The 26,608-nt window shown below is 42.7% G+C and overlaps 1 protein-coding gene and 1 long non-coding RNA gene across 14 annotated transcripts in view; one reads left to right on the top strand and one right to left on the bottom strand.

The window, feature by feature from the left end:
- Window positions 1-540: 540 nt before the first annotated feature.
- The window catches only part of L3mbtl3 (L3MBTL histone methyl-lysine binding protein 3), a 108,174-nt gene continuing 82,106 nt past the window's right edge, over window positions 541-26,608 (bottom strand). For all 13 annotated transcript variants that reach the window (XM_050138071.1, XM_050138072.1, XM_050138060.1 and 10 more), the window contains 5 exons: window positions 20,981-21,130; window positions 14,000-14,079; window positions 6,251-6,687; window positions 5,948-6,010; window positions 541-2,364 (listed from right to left, as the gene is read on the bottom strand). In XM_050138071.1, coding sequence (XP_049994028.1) covers window positions 2,221-2,364; window positions 5,948-6,010; window positions 6,251-6,687; window positions 14,000-14,079; window positions 20,981-21,130 — 874 coding nt within the window. In that variant the 3' untranslated portion in view covers window positions 541-2,220. The remainder of the gene's footprint in view (window positions 2,365-5,947; window positions 6,011-6,250; window positions 6,688-13,999; window positions 14,080-20,980; window positions 21,131-26,608) is intronic.
- On the top strand, window positions 21,145-26,602 carry LOC126499050 (uncharacterized). Its single transcript, XR_007590963.1, has 3 exons — window positions 21,145-23,142; window positions 23,240-23,329; window positions 23,892-26,602. It is a non-coding gene; the product is annotated as an uncharacterized lncRNA (long non-coding RNA).

Here is a 26,608-nt window from a genome sequence, read left to right as displayed (position 1 = left end):
GTAACTCTGTACACCGTATGTGCCCAAAGCCTATGGAGGCCAGAAGAGGGGACTGGACACCTGTAACTGCAGCTACACATGGTTGAGAGTCAAGTATTCTTAACCATTGGCCTATTTCTCTAGCCTCACAACCTATGCTTTTTTGAGGCATGGCCTCTTAACTAAATTTGGAGTCTTTAGGTAGACTTCCTGGCAAATGGGCTTCAGGTATCCCTTTGTCTTTGGCCCCACAGCACCAGGGTTACAGATGTGCCTGGTTTCTCCATGGGTGCCGGGCACTCACACTATCCTGACAGGCACTTCAGCAATGGAGGCAGCTCCCCTGTCCTATGGTATCTTTAATGTTGCTGCTGTGGTTTATGTGTTGTTGTTTTGTCCTGGAGCAGGTCAAGCCCAGGGTCTCACAAATAAATGCCAGGTAGGTGCTCTAATATACACTCATGCCTTATACCTTTTCTTAGAAATGATGGTATTCCTGCCTTTCCCTACCTCTCCAATGTAACAACCTCCTTAAAAATCATACATATAATAAAGAGAATCTGCAATTAAGTTTTTATTTCATTCATATCACATGTAACAAGTGCAAGTTAATGTACAAATACTGAACACAACAAAAAAGGAAAAATAACAACAAAAAGCTTCTTTAGCAGAGTCATGCAGAGAAATGAATTGGACACGGCAGATGTCACGGACCCTGTTTTACCTTGAATCATGACAAATGCAAAGGGCTGATAATAAACCCCTACGATGGCACATCAAAGGAAGTCCTACGTCAGAGAAGCATTAGAGAGTTTATGGAAAGAGGTGGGACTTTCCCCCAGAGTTCCGACAGCATGCCACGAAACTTTCTATTTTTAAAGTGGTCCTTGAACAAACGTCTAATCCTGGCATTAGAAAGTCCATCAAAAGCCTGACAAAATAATTTACCTTTCCCTTAGAAGTGCATGCTTACAAAAGAAACACTGCCAGCTATGGACTTATAAATAACCAGGGGCTTTCATTTAAAGTGCATCCAGATGCTTAAAAAAAAAAAAAAAATCAAGGCAAAATATTTAATAGGAAAAGGAATGGCTCCACATTGGCAGCTCCCGAATAGCGGCTTTGGGAACCACTTTCTCGACACGTGAGCACGGAGAATGTTTGGGTCTGCTGGTGTGACTCTCTCTGTCACACAGGTCTGTGCAGTACCATCCACACACTGCCTCTCAGCTCACTTGGAGGAAATCCTGTGGATCTGGAGGACCTGGGAGACGGATGGGATCACTTGAACCATTAGTGTTTCTGTCAACAGAACGAGTCCTTTCCTGTAAAGCACCAGTTACTTCCATGCCGTTTACAGCGATGCACACGGTCATCTCGGAGATCAAGCTCCCGATCAACCCTGGAAGGTAACCAACCACAAACAATTCTCCGGAGCTGACTGCTGCAAACACATGTGCACCATGATGTACAAAACTGATCCGTTCAGATACACTGCTTCATCCAAATCTAAGTAGGTTTATATATTTTATTTTTCAATTCCGTTCTTTTATATACATTTTTTTTTTGGTAACAACAGTAAAGATGCTGGTGAAAAGTAATTTGTTTAACAATTCATAATACGTGCAAAAGTAAGAACATGGATTCAAAGAAAGGCAGTATTTACAGTTCTTCAGTCCCAACGAAGGATGACACACAGTTAGGCAATATCGTGACTCGCGAAATTACACTTGGCTAATGCTGCAATTCCAAATATGGCACAGGGTGAACACGACAGACACTAGTCCCAGGCTACTCTCAGCCAGGTTTCAACGGATTTGGTTTAGGTTGAAGTTCAGTTATATAAAAAGGTTTCTGAAAGTATTGAAAAAAAGAACGTGTACATGAAAGAGAATCCAACAATGTTTACAAAATGCCGAAAGTTCTTATTTTGCCCCCCCCCCATCCATAAATAATGAAGCCCCCGTTTCCCCACCCTCCTCCCACCTCCAAAAAATTTACAAAGGTTAAGTTTAGCTCGGTGAGCAGAACTGAAAGATGACTGGTGCTGGCCAGCGGCTGGTGAGAAGCCCAGGCAACGGTTCAGGAACGCATGCGCAGTCTGGAGGGACCGATGGACTCCCGTGCGCTGCCCTTGTGAGTCCTGAAAACTTCTCCCTCAGGAGCTAGAACCGCCCTTGTGCTTTGAATAAACATGATGAGCTTTAAAGCGGAAGCTGAAGGTACCAGAATTCACCGCCTTCACAGTTCATTGTGGGAATTCTTCTCCGCAGCTTTAAACATCAGAATAGAATTGAAAATTTTGAGAGCTGGACCCAGCTTAATGCTCATAATTTTAACAATGTCTGTTTGGGTCATGAGTAAAAATGCTTCTCCATCAATTTGCTGAAATAAAGGAAGGAAAAAACAAACAAAGGAATATGGATTAACCAGATGCATTGTTGCGGGACATACACAGCTATATTATATACAGGTGGCTGCACAGCAATACTCAGACGGCATACACTAGAGTTCATACAACAGTCCCGATTTATGGGTCTTTCTTACCTAAAATCATACATCCAACAAGGTAAAACTCAATTGTCTGAAACCTTAGTCCACAAAAATAGGTCATACTCGCTTATAACTTCAAGTGTGTGTGTGTGTGTGTGTGTGTGTGTGTGTGTGTGAGAGAGAGAGAGAGAGAGAGAGAGAGAGAGAATATGTGTGTATGAGTATGTGAATGTGTGCGTGTAGAAAGCCGGAGTTCAATTTTGCATGCCTAACTCTATAGCTCTCCACCTTACTCTTGGAGACAGGGTCTCTTACTGACCCTGGAGCTTGTCATTGCAGCTCAACTGTGTAGCCAGCGAGTCCCAGGAACCCAGATGTTTCTCAGTGCTGGAGTTACAGACGTGTGCTGCCCTGCCTGGTTTTCTATTTGAGTGGTGGGGATCAAAGGTCTTTATGTTCATGTTGCAATCCCTTTTACCCACTGAGCCATCTCCCCATCCCCAAACCTTGTGTTCCTCTGAGTCCTTCTTAGTCAAGAAGAATATGTTGGTTTTTTTAGTTACAAAAGATAATAATGCTTTTGGACAAAAAACAACAACAACAAACAAAAACAAAAACAAAAAAGACTCAGGCAAAGAACCAGTTATATATAAACACCTAACAGATTCAGCCTTCTACCGTGAGGGAAAATACAGTATTTTTTTTTTTTCTGGCGAGGCCATACTCAGCTTCCATAAGCAGAAGAGACAACAACAGTAGGGGTGGAAGACTGTGAGGCCGGTGTTAAGCATCACAGACTGTAGGCTGTTTCTTTCACTATCAGGGTGATTGTGCACAGCCTTTTCTTTCTAGGCCCCTTCTAAGATGAAAAGCTGGATTACAGAATAGGACACTTTGAAATTCAAAGCTACAAGATGATGAAAATGCTTATTTGGTTTAGTAGGGTGAAAATGTGACAGATTTCACACACACACACACACACGTGCACGCACACACAAGTTTCAACCTTTAAGGAATTGGATGGCCTTAAGACACATCAATTTCTTCAATTTCCCCATTTTGAACAACAACAAGAAAGACATTTTTTTTTCTGTCTCAGAGTAATTGGAAAGTTTGACACAGTGAATAGCTTGATGGGGTTAAACTGAAAATTCTTTTTTTTTTTTTTTTTGACATCCCTGTTTCTCTACATCCCTGGATGTCTTGGAATTCATTAGGCTCGCCTTGATCTCAGAGATCTACCTTACCCCTGCCTCTGGAATGCTGTGGTGAAAGGGGTGTACCGCATTGCCCAGCTGCAAATTCTTTAAGCCTTCCTTTGGGTCTGCCCTCCCTCTCTCCCTCCCTTATTTTATGTGTATTGTTGTTTTGCCTGTATGTATGTATAACTGTACACCACACATGTGCATTGCCTGTGGAGGATAGAAGGAGGTAGTGGATCCCTTGGTACTGGAGTTAAAGACAGTTGTGAGCCTCCATGTGGGTGCTGGGAATCAAACTTGTGTCCTCTAGAAGAGTAGTGCCGCTAACCACAGAGCCATCCTGCCAGGCCCTCTTTTGCAAATTCTGCATTGAATTCCTAAGTCCTACCTAGTTGCTCAGAATGAAACTTATTAGTGGAAATAATGTCATAGTGATGGTAAGTAGCAACTGGTTAAGAAAGTCCACACTGGCCAGGTGAGCTCTTGGTCCAGGAGAACTAGCATTCACAAGACAAAAGGTTTTCTTCTTCTTCTTTTTTTTAAAAAGGTAAATTTGGACACAGAGACAGACACATAGGAAAACAGAAAGTGAACTATCTATAAGCTACAGGACAGGCTAAAATAGACGTTAGGAGGCTGATTTCTAGTCTTGCCTCCAGACCTGTGAGACAGTTTATTTCTGCTATTTAAACTACGGATCGATGCTTTGCCATGGTACACCAAGCAAGCTACTACAAGCCTGGCTTCCTTGGAATTAACTACTTGCAGGCTTATAGATGTAAGTAGCTGTTTTTGTTTTTAATATCTTCCCCATTCTACGAAATATAGAATGCAGAGGTTGTTGAAATGGCCCACTGGATAAAGCCTGACAACATGGGTTTCATCCTGGGACCCACATGAGAAAGAGAACCGACTGCCCCGTGTTATTCATTGGTTTGCACATACGTTCTGACAACAAGAAAACAAATGACAGCAAATATTGGAGATGATGGGGGCGGGGGCGGGGGGGAAGAAGAACCCTTACCCACTGCTGGAAAGAGTGCAAACTAGTGCAGCCCCGTCAGAAATCAGTGTAGAAGCTTCTCACAGAACAAAATATGAGACTCCTTGGTATCTAAAGGCCTCTACATCCCCACAAAACCATGTTTATTGCTGCTCTACTCACAGCAGCAAGGCAATGCAATCAGTCTATACGTACATCGATACTTTAATGGGAAATAAAAAAGTTGGACATATACACAATGGCATTTTACTCAGCCAGAGAGAAATAAAAATATGAAATTTGCAGGAAAATTAGTTGGGTCTGGACATGACCATATTAATTCAAGTAACCAGACTGAATACTGTATGCTGTCTCAAATACAATCACGCTTCTAATTGCAAGTATTAAGGAAGCAGGATGGGAAGGGTGGTGGACCACGTGTGACATGAAGCTGAACAAGGAATACTGGGGGCAGAATGGGACAAGAGGGCGTGAACAGGGAGATGGGGGAGAACCCTGTGTGGGAAGGCATTCGTCAGAAAATAGTGTATATGAAAATGCCATAAGGAAACCTGTTACTTTTACATTAACTTGAAATAAATAAATACTTTTAAAAGATATAATCTCAAGCGATAAATCCCTATTCTTACACATACTACTGAGACACGGGTAAGACTGCTTCTGGCTCTAACGGTAATCTTTACTCTGAGCATCAAATGGAGCCAGGACTGATGGGTTATCGGAAATTAAAATAACAAGGGAAAATTCCCATATTAAAGCACTGCTAATTTCTTCTTTTGATTTATTTCTGTGCTATATGAGACTATATGAACTGTGCTTATGAACTATATAAGAACATGCTATTGAGTTTTGTGGGGAGTGTTAGAACGAGCCTTGTTCTACTGTGCACGATCACGAAATGCTTTGTCCAAGCTTTTCTTGGCCCTCATCTTCTGTAAGACGTTTTAATTCAAGTGGCTAATGCCACGTGTAATGCAGTTATGCCAGAAGTGTCTTCTTCGATGGCACTCGTCTCTTCCTGCCTGCTAACTTAACACATTTCTCCACTGTTGCATCGCCATTGCAGGCCGGGCGGTGGTGGCGCACGCCTTTAATCCCAGCACTCGGGAGGCAGAGGCAGGAGGATCTCTGTGAGTTCGACGCCAGCCTGGTCTACAAGAGCTAGTTCCAGGACAGGCTCCAAAGCTACAGAGAAACCCTGTCTCGACAAAACAAAAAACAAAAAACAACAAACAAAAAGAAACATACTGCAATATAGACGAACACTTACTTCATCCTTAAACACCTTTCCATGTTCTTCACACCCAGGCAAGCTCTGAATGAATTCTGACACCTGTCAAAAATAATACCAAAATTCCAAGTGCTTAATAAAGAGCAAAAAGAAATTGGGATCCATTCTAAAATACATTTGAAACTTATAGTTTAGGTAGTTCCCTCCAAACAAAGTTTCTCTTATTCCTCCAAGAAAGAGACTAGACTTTACTCAGTACATGCATTTACCCACTCATGAGGCCAACATCCTTGCACTTAGACCAAACAGGACAACAACATAAAGTAACGAAAGCAAACATACCTCATCTGTGCTCCATTTGGAAACTCTACTGGCAGGGATTCCAGCGACAGTTGGAAGAAGCTTGCTTTGCTGCTCCCAGCGCAGGGGCAGACATGGAATTGGGGGCTTAAAGGAGAGAAAGACAGCTGATCGCCTCTGAGCCTGCTGGGGAGTCTGCTGCGCCTGCGCAGTCTGCTGGGCCTGCTGGGCCTGCTGGGGAGGCTGCTGAGGCTGCTGAGCGGATGGAGGCAGCTGCTGAGCCTGCTGCGTCTGAGGGGTCTGCTGCCCCTGTTGAACCTGCTGAGGCGGCTGGGTCTGTGGAGCTTTCGGAGGCTGCTGAGGCTGCGGTACCTGTGGGGGCTGCTGTACAGCCTGAGCCTGCTGTACTTGCGGTACCTGTTGAGTCTTCTGTACTTGCTGAGCCTGCTGGATGGCAGGGGTAGGTTCTTCCCGAACAACTGGTCAATGGAAAAAGAGAAAGAAGGAAATGTGTATCTGAAAGGCCGGAGGACGGCCCCACGTGCCAGGCATCCCACGAGCTAATGACATCAGGGAGGTGGACATGGAAAGACTTTGTACTTTCAATACCACACTCATTATAGCTTGCTGATGTTTGCCATGGTGAGTAAACTGTACGTTCAGCTTACACACACTGTTGACGACTATCACGTGCTGCTAGATGGTGATTCTTGAATGCTCTAGGTAACTGTGCCTCAGGACAGAACTCTGTCCTTCAGAAATTCTGTCGGTTCGCCTATGCTTTAAATGACGCCAATCTGCAGCTCCTGCAACTTGTTCGCAGGCAGCTGGTTCTCCTGACTTGTTCCAGCCTGGGTCACTTATCATAGTGATGTCACATAGCCATCAACTTTTTAAAAGGAGATAAGAAACTATTGCAGTTTGAGGTCAGACTACACAAAGAAAGTCTTAAAAAAAAAAATAAAAAACTACTGCAATAAAAGGAAACAGTTAACCAAGTAGAAAGGAAATTCACTGAATAGTAAAAAATATCTAGATTATACAAACAAACAAACAAACAAAAACCAAGCAACAAAAGAAAAATCCAATTAATAAGTTGTGCAAATGAAATGAACAGACAATTCACAAAGGAAGAAATACAATAACCAATTAACATATGGAAAAAACGCTCAACCCAACCTCACGAACCACCAGAAAGAAAGAAAGAAAAAATCTCAATCTACGCAGCGACAGTCATTTAAGAAAAATAAATAAGTTCAGGCACAGAGTAGACAAAAGGAAACCCTTAGACCTTGATGGTGGGAATCAGTCCAGCCACTCCACTCCTAACCTCATATGGAGGGTTCTTAAAGAACTCTGACCCAGATCTCCCATTGCTGGCTGTTACCCAAAAGAGCAAGTGGACACATTAGAGATACTTGCACATCAATGTTCATGATAACTAACTTATGGAACCAACCTAGGTGTCCAACAACAGAGGAGAGGCTAAGGAAAATGTGGTGTATATGTATGATGGAAATTTTCTCAGCCCTAAATGACAATAAATGTTTTGTCATTTATTGGAAAATGGATGCAACAGGACACAATCACAGAACTTATGATACCTCTTTGCCATGCTTCATCAAATCCAGGTTTCAGTACTTGTCCTATTTTTACTGACTAGGTATTATAAACCAAATATTTATTTTATTCCTTTAAATAATTTAAAGCACATTTGTTTTTATTCTTTTAATTTAAATTATTTAAGTTGAAAATAGGGGTGGGGCTGGATGCAGCTCTGTGGCATAGTGCTTGCTTAGAATGCACAAGAACCCAGGTTTGACCCTCCAGTACTTAATAAAAAATGTGGGAGAAGGTGAGTAACCTAATAGCTTCATCTTAGATATCCCCAAGAGTTTAGCAAGTACTTGAAATGAATGTACGTACACACAAGGCTGGCTTACAGGAACGTTAAAACTCTGTCTTCACACTAGAGCAACAGGATAGAGATTGCTTTATAATTTGGCTTCTGATTGCATGCCATATGCAAGTCTTCTACAAATGTATGCTCATTCCGTCCTATAATTGTTTGTGCTCTAGTAACACCGGCACTTGGCTCCATCACTCCCATTCTACCCATTTCCTGCTGGACGCTGTATTCCTCACAGCTTGTTTCTATTGCTCTTCGCTGTTCATCAGAAAACCAACGCCAACAACCACGCTAATGTACCAGTGCTTGTCACCACAAGTCTGAAGTCTTGGTGGAGATGGTACAATAAACATATACCACTCCGATTCTACTACCACAGTGGTTCTCAACCTGCCTAGTACTGGGGTCCATTGACACCGTTTCTCAGGTTGGGGTGACCCCCAACTGTAAAACTACTTTCGTTGCTACTTCACAACAGTAATTTTGCTACTGTAAATATCTGTGTTTTCCCATGGTCTTAGGCAACCCCTGTGAAAATGTCACTTGACCCCAGAAGGTTGAGAAATGCTGAAAGGTTGTCCCAGTGACTCAGGCACCCCTTCCTTTGGCAGCTTTTTTGTTATAGCCGAGGTATCCATCAACCATAAAACACATTCCTTCCTATTCTCAGCCGAATGGGATAAGGAAAGCATCTTCACATAAGCGACTGTTTGATTCTTTAAACTGTACAGGATGTGGTTCCAGGATTTGACCAAACATGCACTGCAGAGTAAAATAAATGCAAGTAGACTTCGCTGGCAATGGGTGCCACAATGGTGAGTGAGAAAGAGGGAGGTTGCAGAGTACAGCGTGCTTCAGAACGCACAGACATTCAATTTGGAAGGCACCTCTGCTACTCCTGTCTCACCAAGACTCCATTTCTTACTGCCCTCCTTGAACCCCATCTACCTGAGTGAAAAACAACACTTTCAAGGAGTTCTCCATCATTTAGAACTGTCCTAAAGTGAAACCGATCAAATGATTGGAGCAAAGTCTACCCCAACGCACATTACTTGGTTCATTAAGCATTCTTAGCTTTTAAGTCAGTGACAAAAGTGGAGCAAGACCCTCCAAGTGTCTCCTGTCACTGCAGTGTCGGTCAGGGCCATGATGGTGCTCTTTGGAACAGAAGGGAAAGAAAGAAGTTCAGCCACACAGAGTTATGAGAAGTGAAAGACCGTCATCCTGGCCCCTTCAACGACAGGGTCCTGACCGAGATGCTACATTCTGGATTCAGGTGAACACAATCTAGACCTCTGCTCTCTCCTCTGAGTGGAGCCAATTTAAAATCTACTGGAAGAACTGCATGAGGTTCCCACAGCGCTTATCCTAACATACAGTGCTTGGCAGGTGGTAGAAATTACTTCTGTCTTGAAAGGAATGAAAATAATCAACAGTCTTTTAGATTCAAAGTGGTAAAAATGAAAATGAGTCAATAATCCATCTAGGCTGATATTCCAGGAGCCTATAAAAGGGGTTTTTAATGAGAAAGGAAGAAATGCAGAAGAAATGGGATGCATCTATTAAAAATTGATGAGCAAATGGAAAACAGGTGCACAAAAAGTGTTCCATAAAACAAGCGGGTTCGAATCACCAAGCACAGACATACAGTTGACTTCCAAGTTAGATTTAAATTCAGGAATGAAAAATATCTGAGAGTCATGTCAATGCCAAAAATCCAAATAATCAATCCAACTGTTCTAAAGGCAAAAAGGATGCTCCATGTCCCCAGGAGAATCTGACATGACACTAGACAGCATTCAGCTTCTGCACATGTGTAGCCTATGAGGAAGAATGCTTGCAGAGAGAACAAAGAACCGTACCTTCCCCAGGACATAAGGATTCCAGGGAAAGAGCCAGTTTGCAGACTCTCCACCGTGCAGGCTTCTCCACAATGGTGGAAATGAGTATTTCTCTTTTCAAATAAAAGAGATAAGAAAAAAGGAGCAAACAATAGTCAGTTTCCCAAGACCAAGCTCAGAAATAGTACAGATAAAGAGGTCATGGCTACACAGACTGTACTGGCTTTACTGGAAAGATCTGAGTCTTGTTGTTTTAGGAAGAAATTCATTCTCTCTCTCTCTCTCTCTCTCTCTCTCTCTCTCTCTCTCTCTCTCTCTCTCTCTAATCAGTTTGTCCCAAGACTCAAAACAAAATAGTCCTTGTGGGCCCCAAAAGCCTAAATCCTACTGATACTAGAAGGAAGTCCTGTGAGTCCTGCCCCTTCAGTGTCTCTCTCACCTCCAGAGGCAGAGGCAGAAGGCTAGGCTAGGCCACCAACATGCGATAGAGTGGACAGTGGGCCCAGAATGGATTGTGCCACATCTGACCTTCAGGCTTCACCCTGAAGGGATTCTACTGAGGCCCAAATGGAAGAGGCATGTGTTCTTCACAAAATACACATGAAATTTCCTCTAAAGTTAAAAAAAAAAAGATTAGAAATACAATACAATACAGTAAAATAAAAGACAACAACCACCACCGGGCTGCTGGTAAAAATTGCTATGAAATAGTCTGAAGAGTACAGACTTATGGGCAGCAGAATCTAATGATCATCATAAGCCCCAGGGAACAAGGCCTCTGCCAGGTAAAAACATGCTAGTGACATAAATCACGACCCACAGAGGACACTGTAAGAGTCACCGACTCACCCATAGTCAGTTCAGTGTGCTTAGCCACTTGGTGTAATACTGGAACCAAACTGTTAAATCCTTTCAATCCAAACCTTGACAGAGAGATATTACCAGTCAAGGAAAATGACAAATGAAGCAGAGGCAGCAATGGAAGCTATAACAGAAGGATGCCTTTTCAATTTAAAGAAGATCTGAATGTTTAAAAAGCCGAAACCAACTAAACAAAACATAAACAAAAACCCTAAAATGCTCGTTGCTTTCTATGCAAAAATCATGGAAACCGAAAGCCTGGACTGACTTCAGCTGGCCTAATCCTACCTGCACGGAATGATCTTGATTTCTTTCTCTTCGGTTTGATTTTTCTTAAAGGAAGAAGTAAGTTTAGAGATCTGGCTGGATATTCAGATATGCAGGTACTCAGTCTCCCTTCTGGATGAAGGAGTGGACTCCCCTGTCTGTTGAGAGAAGAGGGCTTACAAAGACCCCTCTCTAGGAACTGCCTAAGACAAAGGAAGCCTCTCTGTCCACAGATGTACCCTGTCAGGGTTTCAGTGTGGAATGGCTCCCACAGGCTCATGTGCTTGAACTCTTGGTCCCAGCAGACGTTGCTATTCTTAGAGGTTGTAGAACCTTTGGGACATGGGGTCTAGTTGCTAAATGCAGGCATAGGGGCACATCTTGTTTACAGCCCAGTGTGGCTTTGGTGGTCTCCCTCTGCTTCCTGCTTCATTCTATAAGCTCCCACAGCCACAGCAAAAACCCAAGTCACCATGAGCCTCACTCTACGACAGCTGAGGGCTAGTAAAATTCTTCTTCCTCTACTATGTTCTGTAAAGTATTCTGTATTATGGAGAAGGAAAATATCTAGCACCCCCTTTTCAGTAAGCAGCGGAGGACTGGTCAATTCCAAGACACAAAGTCCAACTCTCTTGCTGGTCTTGGGATAACCTAAGGCACTCAGTGCATCTGCTCCAGCTCTCTATACTAGGCCTGCCTCCTTAATTTGTCCAACTCTGCTTCTTTCCCTAGCCTTCCCATTAACATTCTCAGGGTCTGTTTCCAGGGAGTTCAGTCTGTGACAGTAGGCTGTGTCTGCATTAAGGACCAAGAGGTACGAAGTCATCCAGTGACTAAGGTGGGAGGTATCTTAGTGTCTCCAGGGAACATGAATCTCAGATCTGACTGGAAGCTGCAGGTCCCTGGGGCTCAGGGAAAGACAGTCACACAAGTGCTGTGTGGTAAGCCAAGAACAGGAATACAAACGGAATAGAAAACAAGGAAACTAGTGCTAAGTGAAAGTCAACAAAAAAACTCCACACATTCAATTAATTTTATAGAATAGGCTTACTCAAAACATCTCAACACCACAGAAAACAGACAAAAAAACAAAAACCAAGTTTCAAAGTCATCGGGAAGGCCAACCCTGCATTGCCAGCCAGTCTCACCTAGGAATATTAGGTAGGAAATTCTGAAAATGAAGCTCTCTTTATCAATTAAAAAAGACGGCGATTGACAGAAGCATACTCAAGTATAGGTTTTCAGACAAATAAATGAAAACAAAGAGGAAAACAAGAGAAGTAATAATTGACTTCTGAAGAATAAACAAATTACATATGTATTCTAACAACCTTTCTTGCCAATGAATCATTAAACAACACTCAATGTAATTCAAATGAAGAACAACGGAAAAATAAAAATAAAAAAATAAAAACGGAAATAAACTAGATAATCGTAACAGCGCCTAGAATACCAAATGTGAACAGGTTTGAAATTCTCAATTAAGTAGATAACAGGGGTGGGGGATAATCAAAATTGGTCCCGCAGATAAAAATAACAGATCACCAAGTTAACTGAAAGTCTTCATCAAACCATCACTGCCTCGATAAGCTCAAAGCCTAGAAAGTTTTCTTATGGACCTGACCAAACTTTCAATGACACAAGAGACTATTCGACAGAGGTAGCATCACCAGAGACCACTCCAGCTACTCACATGTGACCAAGGAGGTGTACTAGGGCTACATCAGGATTACACAAAAGAAAAGTGAGGCCCAGACACAGATAGTACATGTAAGCTGAGGCCTGAACACAAGCCCTGCTCTTGACTTCTGATGAACTAATGGCTTACGATGAAAAGGTAAATTCTTTGTGTAAGAAGCCAAACAGCTGTGACAACAAAACCTTCATAGTATTTAATAAAAATACCTTTATAAGTTGTAACATTGTAGATAATCAAATAATTGTGTGGGACTTAGTATGGGACAGGCACGTGCTAAGCAAGGAACACTCATTTTCTTCCTCTTCCTGGCAAGCTCATGGACATACAATACACTGTTCTTCTGTGTAGATTAAGGAACAGGGGTACCTAGTGACCTCAATGACATGGTCAAAGCCATGCAGGGGCATATAGCAAAGATTATGCCTGGCCAACTGTAGAATCTGTACCCAGTGCTACCACAAGCACCATAAACCATGCTGAACATCACCCTGTACACAGTTTTCAATGTATTCATTAATTACTATTCTACAATAAACCATGCTGAACATCACCCTGTACATAGTTTTCAATGTAATCATTAATTACTGTTCTATAATCATCAGGTTCTCGTTACAGGCAGTCATTAGGTTCCATTCCCCAACCCTAAAATCATCCAAACTGGAAAACACATGAGAAGGAAAGTCTACAGGAACAGGCAACATCGTGATAGCCAGACTAGCATTTTCTTATTGGAAAAACAAACTATAATTACCCAGCTATAAGCCAATTACAACTATGACGACTAAGAGTTATTAAGCCCTCCCTTTGCTTAAACTATCATCTTGGAAACAAAGATGGGAGAAGAATGACTTACTCTAGCAAACACTTGTTCAAGTTATCGTCTTTTCATTTTGTGCCTTCACATCAAGCTGAAACCCTGTTTAGACTTTAAAACACATTTGAAGCAAGTGGAGCCAGCAACACTAAAGAAAATGTGTGGCAAGAATCAAAGAGAATATCCTTGCAAGCCTTACATTTAACGCTGTACCAACTGTCATTTTCCAATTGTCTCTATTTACTCTGACTTATTCTGTGGCGCTGAGAATCAAACCCACTGTCTTGCGCATTCCAGGCACTGCTCCGCCATGGGACTACATCCCTGGCCTGCAGTGGGGCTTTTGGATCGTGACTATTTATGGTAACAACCAACAACGACACGTTAACGCTATGGCTACCTTTGGCTTCGGCTGACGTTCTCGCTTCATTTTCTGGTTTCTGTGTGGAATCTTCTTTGACGTCATTAGCACGGTGTTCCCTGGGAAAAACAGCTGTCTCAGTATTTTATGACAAAAGAATTTTAAAGCATTTCAGAACTGTATCGTAGCAACTGTTTTTTTTTTCTTAATGACAGATGGATGTACCACTAAATGTTAAAGAATGAAATTCCACCATAAAGCAGCTAACGCCAGTGACAGCCATAAGTGCTCACTTTCTTCATAATCACTTGGTGGCTGCTATTCAGAAAGATTTTTAATGGTGAGAATGCTACGAAGATGAATTGCCCTGAAGGATATGGTTATTGAAAATTCTGATAGCTTGGAATGGAGTAATAACTCTTACACTCTTTGGTATGACTCAAAGAACCAAAACTTAATGTTCAGACTATTCTGACCCAGGCTGTACTGTTAAGGTTCAAGAACAATGAACATACAATTAAACATACTAATCTAACACAAAAGGAATTTTTACTTTTCATCCCAAAGGCACGTACTCTCTAAATGAAACTACCAGAAGCAGCAGGCAATAAATGTTCACTACAGGCCAGATACATTATTTCCAAGAGTACACATTAACCTTCAGTCAAACCTGAGCTTCTGGCTTAGCTTTTACGAAGACATCTTTTAACTGCTGCGATGAGCACCTGTTTGATAAGGAGGAACCAGCTATCACGCAATAGAAATACTTCCCCCAGGAGACCCAGAGAACTCCGAAGGAGGATTTTGAGGAGCCCACGTCCCTCCAGAGCACCCTGAACTTGTATAATCTAGTACAGAGCCAATTCAACAGCCAGGGGTTCTTACTCCACGTGTGGGAACTGAGGGCTGGTAAGCGACATTATCCGAGGTGTTGACAGAAAAATCGTGTTTTCTCCATAGAAACAGGATAGAATCAGCCAACCCTGATTACATGGGCCAGTAATCATAGCTACTCAGGAGGCCAAGACAGGAGATTTACATTATAGGAGTATGTTCAAAGCCAGCCTGGGCCCACTTGGTGAGACCCAAACCCCCGAACAAAAAACAAACAATCAAAACAGCACACAAAAACTCAAAGAGGGCTGTGAATACCACTTGGCCCTGGGGTGCTTGGCTGGCACATGCAAGCCCCATAATCCCCAGTATCACAAAAAATAAGGGAAAAAAATAAAACACCCACAAAACAAAAGACCCAATGAAGCCATACTTTCTAATTATAGTATGTCAAAATCAACTGGCTACACACTAAATTGATGCATACATTTCTAGACTTGTTTGCACTGAGCCAGAAATAACATTCTTTGTGTCTACAAACTCTTTATCCTAATATTGTGACTAATGAAAAAGAAGCAGCTTTTTGGTGGCTATATTAATATTTTCAGAAAAAAATCACACACTGTTGTGAAATAATTTAAAATTAGTGTTTCTCAGAGTCAAAGAAAATAAATCCCAACAATTTCTTGTGCCTTTCTTAGGAAGTTAGATAGATAACTGATTGATTTTTTTTTTTGAAAAGTAGAAAAAAAAAGAAGTGAAACAAAAAGTGAAAGTTAAGCCTTGAATTTTTCTGTTTGTGCATTTTCATGTCAGAAATAGTCACTCATAACCAAAGTGCCCTTTTGTGGGTTTAACACAGCATAATTACTCTTCAAAGTAAATTGTCTTAAGATGTGTACGCCTTTAATCCCAGCACTCAGGAGGCAGAGGCAGGTGAGTCTTAGAGGCCAGTGTGGTCTACAGATGAGTTTCAGGGCAGCCAGGGCTACACAGAGAAATCTTTTCTTGAAACACCCCAAATAAACTTAAACATAAGGAAAACTCCTTTGTAGTCTATGTACAAATACAATATCAACTTTTTATTTCTTGAAATGTAGAAAAGGAAAATAACATTTTGGAGCCAAAAGTTCCTTTATACCCAAATATGCCAAAACGTACCCAAAAGAAGAGCAAAATGCTATTTTGTTTGTCCTTTAGGAAATATAATCAGTTTTTCAATTCTCAAGTCAACTCATATAAACCTCAAACTCAATACGTGACAGGCTCTTTCTTGTTCCACATGCCATTTCCTTTAGTGGCGTGGAAGACAGAAGGAGCCAACATCCAGTCTACTAGAACAGATCCTAGCAGTCCGTTCAGATATGAGGAAGGGGTCAGTCAGCATTCCTATGAACATATGACAAGCCAAACGGGCTGAGTGATTGGCAGGCTGGATATTTTATAGCACTCCCTGATGCAAGGTCTGGTATTCCATACACCAGAACCTAAAGACATCAAGTCCATGTTTACAGGGGCAAGTACATGCCAGGTCTTCCTGACACCAAGGACCTACCATAAGAACCAATAGGCTTTAATGTTTACAATGGGTTTCTTCAAAATAAAGAGCATGCCCCTGTTCCAGGATGGCAAATGGTGTGTGTACTTCATGTACACACTTATTCTCAAACTGCCCTTCCTTGAGAAAGCTGAGAATGAAGAACCTGCCTACATGTTCTTAATTATCGTATATTTTATTCAAAATTTAAAAATGTTTTCTTCATTGGGGAACCATTATTCCTCTCCTCTGTGATGTGGGAAATCTCTCTGTTCCAATTGCTGCTACTCTATAGGTCTCTTTCCATTCACCTTAGATGTTCAGCTTCCTTGGCCAAAAGCTCTTTCTGCATCCTCCTGTGGCAGAGTGGGCAGGCGAGGGGAGGAGTGGAGCGAGACTTGTGGACTTGGCAAAGCAGGCTGTGGCATGCAAGGAGGACCAAGAGCTATGCCCGCCCCCCAGCCTCCTCGCCCACTCCCAGTGATAGTCCAGGGACACAGAAATGGGATCAAAACAAACTACAACTTGAAAATTCTGCAGTAATGCAGTATTTTTTTGTAGTCAAATACAAGATAAGATCTCGACAGATTAAAAAAATAAGTTATTTTATACTGTACTTTAATATTCCAATGTCACTGGGCACAGAAGCTTCTTTCTTGACTTGGCTGTCTTGATCATTACTCTCATTTGCGTCTGCAATCTCAAGGGAGCCTAAGCTGTGCTCCCAAGTGTGTCTTTGGTGGGAAGCAGACCTAATTCACATTTCAGCTCGACTACTAACGACTACTAACTAGCTTTGCATAGACATTTGCAGCAAGTTACTTAATTTCCCAAGTTCTCAGTTGCATCATTGGCAGGAGAGGGAGAATCAGTCCTAATGTGACAATCTGAAGACTGAATATATAAATGTTTATATTTAGAAAGTGCCTAGTGCAGGGTCAGGCACACAAGTGGGAGTCTGACTTATGACAGCTTTCCCTTGCTATTATTTCCTTCTATGTTGGGATAAATGACCTGTTCAGTGAGCTGTTTCCTTCAAGCATTACAGAAGACTTTGGAGTAATGGTTTCCATAGGCAGATAGCTCATCAGTTAGGGTTCTAAGGTAGGTCTTGACCAGCTGTGGGCTAAAACCAAGACAGAGGACGAGGTGATTGTGGTGGCACACATTTTTAATTGGGAGGCAGAAGCAGGAGTATCTCTGTGAGTTCAAGTCCAGCCTGGCTGACATAGTGAGTTCCGGTGCAGCCACAGCTTAAGAACAAACATCGTCTCCAGCACCAAGGGTGAAGAAGCCCAAAGAGTGCCCCGACTGCACAGTTCCTCTTGGGATTTAAGAGTTTCCAAGCAACCGTTTATTATGACATTTCTTTTGCTTAAACCGAATACAGCCACAGCAAAAGCTTATTCAAGAGAAACTGCTCGGTGGCTTTAATTAGGACAGTAGAAGTTGCTTAGCTGGTGAAGCAGAATTTCTTGTGAGTCAGCCATCTCTTTCTCTGTAATTATGTGTCGCATTGTAAACGTCTTACTCTCTTACTTGAATTATGCCTGTGGTAAATATTGGGGAAACAAACAGGAACAGCGAGTGCCTAGGAAAACAGGTGGCATTTGAAGGCTCAGAGCTCATTTTCCCTAGAGGCTTTTCACTGACCAGCCTTGCTTAAGCCAGCCCCAGTCTGCTGAGAATGACATCAAGAAAATATGCAACAATAAGTCATTTTCCCTCCCTGCAGGGATGTGTTGATTTTAGCCACTTCGCTGAATCGAGCATGGGAAGAGGCAGGGGGTATGAAATGTAGGGGGGAACACACCTATGGGGTAAGCCCTAGAAAAATTGTGGGGGTCACTTTTGAATGCCAAAACATTACCTCTTTTTATGACTCACTCGCTTTTTAAAAAATTTCTGGGCTGAAGTCATTCATAGATAAAATATCAAAGGTCAAGAATTGGGTTCTTAACCTGCCCTGAACACATCTTCTACAAATGTAGAAATTTGACAAGCCTCAGAACAAGGAGGGCGTCCTTTTAAAGGGATTCAGAACAGGTGACTAAAGCAGTGTCTTCTCATGCCTATGGGTCCACAATGAAACTAGGAATTTTTTTAAAGTTATGTTCCTTTGGTAATAGCTTAGCAAGGGTTTTAATTAACCATGGTTCCATGAACAAGACTGAGAAGAGGTAAACACGACTTATTCTTTGTCTAATGACTAAAAGTGAAACATCTGGACTGATAATCCCATAAAATTATAATTTAACATATAGAACATATGTCAGCAAAGGAGCATAATAAAAGGAATATAGCAAGTGTATCAAGCAAGCATTATCAAGATACCAAAGAAAAAGGCTCTAGAAAAAAGCACCCAGCAATTAATTAGTCAACCCCCCATGAAATGGAAGTTCTACTTAGTAAGGTGAGCTCTCACAGGGAAACTGAGTCCTCTGCTCTGGCTTGCCATAGCAAAAACAACAGATGCCACTGCTTTTTTTTTTTTTTTTGTTCCAAATGGAACAGTTCCTGGAGTAGGAATTAGTGACAGTCGAGAGATAAATTAAGATCTGTTACAATATTGTTCCGACAACTTCACAGCATCTGGCAACGAGACTCCTCTTTTTCTGACACTTTCCATGGTTGCCTTGGTGTCACAGCGGTTGTCGCCAGAGCAGTGAGTGTTTTAACTCAAACAGAGCTTCTTCCTGGTGCACACAGCAGCTACACAGGCAAGCCTCGGATCCCTGAACACCTGCACAGCTCCGAATGTGTACCTGGAAGCCGACTGACAGGAAGGAGGAGGGAGACTCTGGAAGCTGGGGAAATGCACGCCTTGAGAGCTAACTCTAGACCATAGCAGGTCCCCAGGACCAGAAAACCCAAGCTCCCCAAGACTGCTGATTAACTTTCGTAATCATTTATGAGTTTGGCTTTAATTAACTCTACTCTGCTTGGTGCGATCATTTTGCAAGGCACGCATGAGCACGCGCGCGCACACACACACAACACACACAAACACGAATACACCATCATACTTTATATTAGCTCATTTCCTCATCTGTTTAATACGATATAGATGGGCTCTGGTATGACTGGCAAAATTGAGTTCATGTGGAAAAGATCAATCAGATTGATGGCAGCAATTCTTATATCAAGCACTATGTAATTCTCAGAATTGTAGCACTGGTCCTACAGCTGAAAAGGCATTTTGAGAACCTATAATGAACTGCACAGATTGAATTGTTTCATTAAATTAAGTTTAGCAGTGGGCACTTGCCTTACAAAGTAATACAAGTAATTGCCAAGCATTTTAAAGATGCTTTACTGGGCTTCTGTGGTTATATCTAAGCAGGGTTTAGACAGTGTGTGGCTTAAAACACTCAGTGACTCTTTAGTAGAGATAGTGTCTAATTTAGACGCACGTACAAGCAGATGCAGACAGACTTGACGAGAGTAAGACTGTGTGAGAGGGTACCTTATGCTCCCTTCCAATGGGTCATTTACAGTCATTTGCAATAGTCCAATGCAGTGATCACTTGCTCCTGTCACCTGGGACTGTTTGTCTAGCGGAAAATTCCTGGGATGTACTGAGTCAAAAGCCACATTTAACTAAGCAGCCTAGATGATCCCATGTGAATCAAAGATCCAGACCCAGGTTTTATTAAAACACAGAGAAATACATATGCATATTCTTTGACTCAGATGGAGACAGGCGGAGATGTAAATGTTCATCCCCAGAAAAACCTACCATCTTACAGCCAGGGGCAATAAGAGGGTAGTGATGAACTGCTCTGTCCAAAATGTGGACACTACCTCACAGCAAGCACTTGGCTCAGCAGACGCTCACTAAGCTCTAGCACAGGCTTCAGGGCTTCAAAGAAGGATCAAGTCCTTGTCTACACCTCAAGGCATGCACCCCACCCCCATCCTTAACTCCTGAATAAATAACTCCAGCCGGAAGTAGATCACTGTGGCTCTGAGAGTTAGACATAAGTACCTCTGGCCATTTCCCTCAATATCACACAAGACACACTGAAATTATTATAATGCATACATATGCAATTTAAAACATAATGCTATGAGTTTTATAACAACTTCACAGTTTTCTTGAAAGAGGGAAACACATCTGGGAAAAAGTAGAGCCTCTTCTACTTCCTCTACAAACAGCTGCCGGCCTTGGGCTATACTCTGCTCAGGGTTGAATCGCTTTACTTACATATTTATTTGACATGAAATCTCACTGTTTGGCTCAGACTGATCTTGATCTAAGCAATTCTGCTTTTACCTTGCCAGTGGCTTGGCGCGTGTTATCACAGCCACATTCAGTTAAGGATTTAAGGATCTTGGTCAAATGTTAGGGCCGATAGTTGAGAGTTTCCGAGAATGGATCTCCACTGTTGTTTAACGGTAGATGAAGCGCCTTTCTGTTTTGTTTTTGAGGCAGGGTCTCATGCACGTCCGGCTGGCCTTACACTGTATAATGGGTCTCCTGTCTCTACCTCCCCAGTGCTAGGATTCTGGGAGTGCAAACCAACCTGGCTAAGTCATGTGCATCCACAGGAAAACATTGCCATGCAACATCAAGCATACATGACCACAACCTCTTGCAAGACAACGAGAGTGCTTCTGCACAATGCAGGCGTCATCACTTCAATTACCTGGTTTCAGGAGATGACGAGCTTTCATTCATGTCGGTCCTTTTACTTCTTGGAAATGACGGACTAGATGGAGGCATCTCACCACTCAGGCGGTCTGGGAAAATGCGCTCTTTATTCAAGTTGATTTCTGAATAGGGGCAGTAGGCGCCACTAGAAGAGAAAAGTGCATTCCCGTTAGATCATAATTATACAATTAAAACTGTGGGCTAGTGAAAAGATGCCAAAATTGATCCAAGTATGTTACATACGCACGTGTGTAAATGTATGACTAGATAGGCAGCCATAAACTATATCTTTACAGATAATTTAAGTTTATTCCACAGGTCAACATACCAGCACTACAAGAATTCTGCTGCAATCTCTGAGCTGAGCAACAGTCAGAGGATTCCACTGGTACTTTTTATAGGTAAAGCCTATGCATATCTCTGGGGATAATCAGCAACAAGAAATACCCACACTTGGGACAGTCATAGCGGTTTAATTTCCCCTATACCACTTAGTAAATTTCAATGTTTCCCCGGGGAACACTACAATCTCTGGGACTATAGTTACAGCTGATTTCCTAGAGAACACACAAATGCTTTGGAGCTAATTCTTTCTATCCCTGGTATGAAAGGGAGCCACAGGCCAACCTTTCCTAACTGCCCTTAGATGTTATACTCTGAGGTCCCATATGGTGATGACTTCTGTTACCTAGGCAGAGGAAATTGAGGTCACTGAGTGCTAACTTGGCATTAGCTAGCAGATGCCTGGCCTGGGCCTTAGCATTCCAGTCTCTAGAACATCTGGGTACCAGGCTTCCAATATACACTAAGCTCTCCAGCTGACTGTGCATCTTGTCCCTCTTAAGTCAGGAAATCATTTGGACATTAGATACAGTATACTGTTGTCTTGCGTGCTCTTCTCTCTCTATCATAGTGAGAATATTAACAATAACCCAAGGGAACCTTTTTAAACAATGCGTCTATTTTCTATCAAGAGAAGCCAAGACACTCTCCCGGGAAAAGAATCTGAAATGCTCCCTGGTAACTCTAGAAGAGACATAAAATTCATCTCAGATATCTTGTGAGCAAAAGCGCAAGCTTTAGTAAGTACATACTGCTCTTCACTGGTACTTTAAGCAAAAGCAACAACACTTAATCACATGCTGATATAAATTTATATAACGCCTATCCAACAACAACCAAGAAAACCAAAACACAATTGACAGAAATCTTTATGGATCACATTGAGCACTGTGCTGTGCTGTGCTGATACACATTGTCTTAATCTATTCAACACCTTATAGAAAAGACCTCTCATATGAAACGCTAGGCTTTGAAATGGTTAAGCAACTCCAGTCCTTAATTTTCTGATTATCAGCAAGTATTTATCAATTGAGTATCTACTGCGTTAACCACCTTTCTAGGCATTGGGAACCTAATAAAAAGAGAGGAGGTGAAAATTCTGGCCTCAGAGAGTAGTAGTCTATGGCAGTGGTTCTCAACCTTCCTAATGTCGTGACCCTTTAATACAATTCATGCTATGGTAACCCCCATATCATAAAATTATTTTCGCTGCTACTTCATAACTGTAACTTTGGTACTGTCATGAACCAGAATGTAAATATCTCTGTTCCAATGGTCTTAGGCAACCCCTGCGAAAGGGTCATTTGACTCCCTTACAGAGCTGTGGTCCACAGGTTGAGAACTGCTGATCTAGGGCAAGATGGGCAATGCCTAATCACACAAAGAAATTCTGTAACTTTACATGGGAATGGCTTCTATAAAGAAAGCGAAAGAGGACAGCATTAGTGAGGACCTGAGGATGCTCTGATGGGCAGTGAGGAAGGGCTTCTCTAGAGAACAAATTCCTAAAGGTCAGGACAGAATTGCTCATGTCTGCTTTCCACACTCCGAAGAAGGAAATGCAACACATGGGAGGGAGAGAAGTCGAGATGACAGAAAGCAGGAGATGCAGGGAGAGGTAGCGTCAGGCATGGCTCACTAGACCATAGTCAGGAGATGCAGGGAGAGGTAGTGTCAGGCACGGCTCACTAGACCATAGTCAGATGCAGGGAGAGGTAGTGTCAGGCACAGCTCACTAGACCGTAGTCAGGAGATGCAGGGAGAGGTAGCGTCAGGCACAGCTCACTAGTCCGTAGTCAGGAGATGCAGGGAGAGGTAGCGTCAGGCACAGCTCACTAGACCGTAGTCAGATGCAGGGAGAGGTAGTGTCAGGCACAGCTCACTAGACCGTAGTCAGGAGATGCAGGGAGAGGTAGTGTCAGGCACAGCTCACTATAGACCATAGTCAGGAGATGCAGAGAGCGATAATATCATGGAGGTCTCACTAGACCATAGTCAGCAGGTTCAAGTTTAATTTTGGGTTCAAAATTNTGCTATGGTAACCCCCATATCATAAAATTATTTTCGCTGCTACTTCATAACTGTAACTTTGGTACTGTCATGAACCATAATGTAAATATCTCTGTTCCGATGGTCTTAGGCAACCCCTGCGAAAGGGTCATTTGACTCCCTTACAGGGCTGTGGCCCACAGGTTGAGAACTGCTGATCTAGGGCAAGATGGGCAATGCCTAATCACACAAAGAAATTCTGTAACTTTACATGGGAATGGCTTCTACAAAGAAAGCGAAAGAGGACAGCATTAGCGAGGACCTGAGGATGCTCTGATGGGCAGTGAGGAAGGGCTTCTCTAGAGAACAAATTCCTAAAGGTCAGGACAGAATTGCTCATGTCTGCTTCCCACACTCCGAAGAAGGCAATGCAACACATGGGAGGGAGAGAAGTCGAGATGACAGAAAGCAGGAGATGCCGGGAGAGGTAGTGTCAGGCACGGCTCACTAGACCATAGTCAGGAGATGCAGAGAGTGATAATATCATGGAGGTCTCACTAGACCATAGTCAGCAGGTTCAAGTTTAATTTTGGGTTCAAAATTGAAGGCCCCAGGAAATCTCAAAACACAGGAAGTGATAGGGATCACCTTGGGTGTGTGGGATGGAAATGCAAGGAAGGTTAGAGGACTGTAGACCTCTCCTGCCATCCCATGATGCCCTGCAGACCGAGAGACAGCCTGTGATCTGCAGGGATCCAGAATGGATTGCTGGTTTGTGCTTTGAAGAACTTGAGGCAAAAGAGACACAATGTTTTTCTTTATTTCTCTCTGGGATAAGAATGACTAGTGGGAAGTAAATGTGGAGCAAACCAATAATTATGGAAAGTTTATTATTAGACATTTAAATAAAAATGCTGATTGCCGGAGGTCACACAGCAATAAAATAGCTCAGCAAGATGAGTCTACTCATTTAATAACTGGCATACTACTTCAGTCAGTCACACTATCAAGGAAAATCTAACTGCATCAGCCATTCAGACACTACATAGGATCCTGTTTGGAATGCCCAAACTCATCAAGAGTTCACAGGCACAAATTACTAAACTAGTTCTGCCTAACATGAACAGAGACCTTGTAGCTTAATTGGAAGGCAGACAACCAGTGTAGGCAGCATGCAGGACCCAGAACAACAATATTGCCATAGAGAATCTCTGCATGGGATGGGGTTGCTGGGGCAGCATATGCAGGCCACTACAAGCACAAAGCCTGGCAAGCCTGCGCTCTGGAGGAGGATCCTCAAGACAGAAAGCCCAGAGCGCAGCACGGTATGTTTGGGTCAGCTGCTCTGTAACTAAGAAAACAATCCGGCTGTGCTGCCATGTGGCCCCCTTAAGGCACAACACTTAATGCTGAGCTTTATCTCGGGCAGGGTCCAAGTGTCTACTGAAGTCCTCCTCAGATGTCTGAGGGTTTCCTCCCATCGTACCATCTTCAATGAACCTTCTTAAAACCACCCAAAGTTACATATAATCAGCTCCTCCCAAGCGCTTGAGTCTCTGCTCTGACAAAGGAGTTAAGTTAAGTTGGTCCGGCTTCAGTCATCTCGGATGCCAATGTACACCATTCTCTCCAGTGCATGTTTTATTGAGTTTATGTATTTCAATATTGAGGCAATAAAAGAAAAACCCAAACGTGGTGTTTTGTCTTCTTTTGACAGACAGTATAGTGCTAACCCAGCAGCAGCGTACATGTACAGTTAGACCTCACTCATCCTTAAGCTCCGGGCTCAACAAGCAGTGAACGACGGTGTGTGTATTTACTTTGGATGGCATCAGGGTGGAAGAGCACACACCACCAGCTTCAAACAATGGGAAGTCAGGCAGGAATTTTAGATGGCCTAGGTCCCCAGCGAAACACCAGTTACAGAGTAGACAACTGGGTTCAAACTTTATGAAAACAGCCCTTTGCTTTTGTTGTTGACTAAAAGAAGAACTTGGGGATTAGTTCAGAGACAGGTAAGATGCTGCTTCGGAGCCTTGCTGTCTAAATGCCTGTTTTACTTTTCGTTTTTTCTTTTGAAAACAGATTGTCCTAGCTCTTTCGACCTTGCAATCGAAAGAGAAACAAGCCTGCCTTCTGAAGAATTGCCCTAATGAGCTAGATCTGCCCTACCAAGGGAGCCATGAGACGGCCAGCCACAGATGTACACTAAGCCTCTCCCTTCCTTCAAGTCCTGAGGAACACCCGTTCTTACACCTGCACAGGGTGGAAAGGAATGCCAGCTGGAGATGACTGAGGGGAATGCGACAAGACACAGCAAAGTGCCACAGCCACGGCAGAATGAGAAATGCTTCCGGCAGAACCCGGGTGCCTGGCAGAGGGCTCTGTGGCCTCACCCGAGCACGGTGAAGAGCCAGCACAGTGCCTGAGGCTGAGTTTTCATTTCAAAATCATGATGCCACCAAAAGTGGGCAGGCCTGACCCAGGCGAACAAACTCCTCACCTGACATTTATCCTCACCACCATGGAAGCAGCTCCAAGAGGGAGCTCATGTGACAGATACAAAAAAAAAAAAAAAAAAAAAAAAGAGGCTTCAAAGGGGACCTGTAGAGTGTCACATGGTTCTTGGTGGAGTCTGACTAGCTCTTGTTTAGTTGCTACACGATATGAGTAACTATTAGCCTGTATTATGGAAGGACTTCTTTATTTCTAGTCTGAGACGATGACATTGATCTGAAAGATTCACCAAAGAGCTGCGTCTGCCCACCTCTTATGCTGTGCACAGTTCTATGTGTTGCAACTTTCTCTGTGCTAGGCAGGGCTCCAGGTCCTTCACATGAATTAATTCTTTCATCACACCACTCCTAGGAAGGCCATCATCACCCGTGTCACAAATGAAGACATTGGTGGAGAAAAGGGCAATACTGTTTCAAGATCCCAGCGCTTGCCGACTGCCTTTCAAGGAGGCAAGCCAAGCTACAGACAGGCGTTTTCCCCTATCTTGTCTCCCATTATCTACCCCTTGGGGTATGAATTACAGTAAAACTCATAATTAACTATGCTTTCAAGGACTTAAGATCACTACTAGGCCTGTTGTTTGAAGGAACGAAAGAGATGCAAGAATTGCCTCACTGTCCTTATCATACATCAAAAGTATATGCTCTACTATGTTCATAGCAGCATTGTTTGTAATAGCCAGAACCTGGAAACAACCTAGATGCCCTTCAAATGAAGAATGGATGAAGAAAGTATGGAATATATACATATTAGAGTACTACTCAGCAGTAAAAAA

Source organism: Alexandromys fortis, unplaced genomic scaffold (assembly GCF_014885135.2).
Source record: "Alexandromys fortis isolate MF-2015 unplaced genomic scaffold, M_Fortis_MF-2015_v1.1 scaffold_14, whole genome shotgun sequence".
Lineage (NCBI taxonomy): Eukaryota > Metazoa > Chordata > Mammalia > Rodentia > Cricetidae > Alexandromys > Alexandromys fortis.
This window is presented reverse-complemented; position numbering and strand designations above follow the sequence as displayed.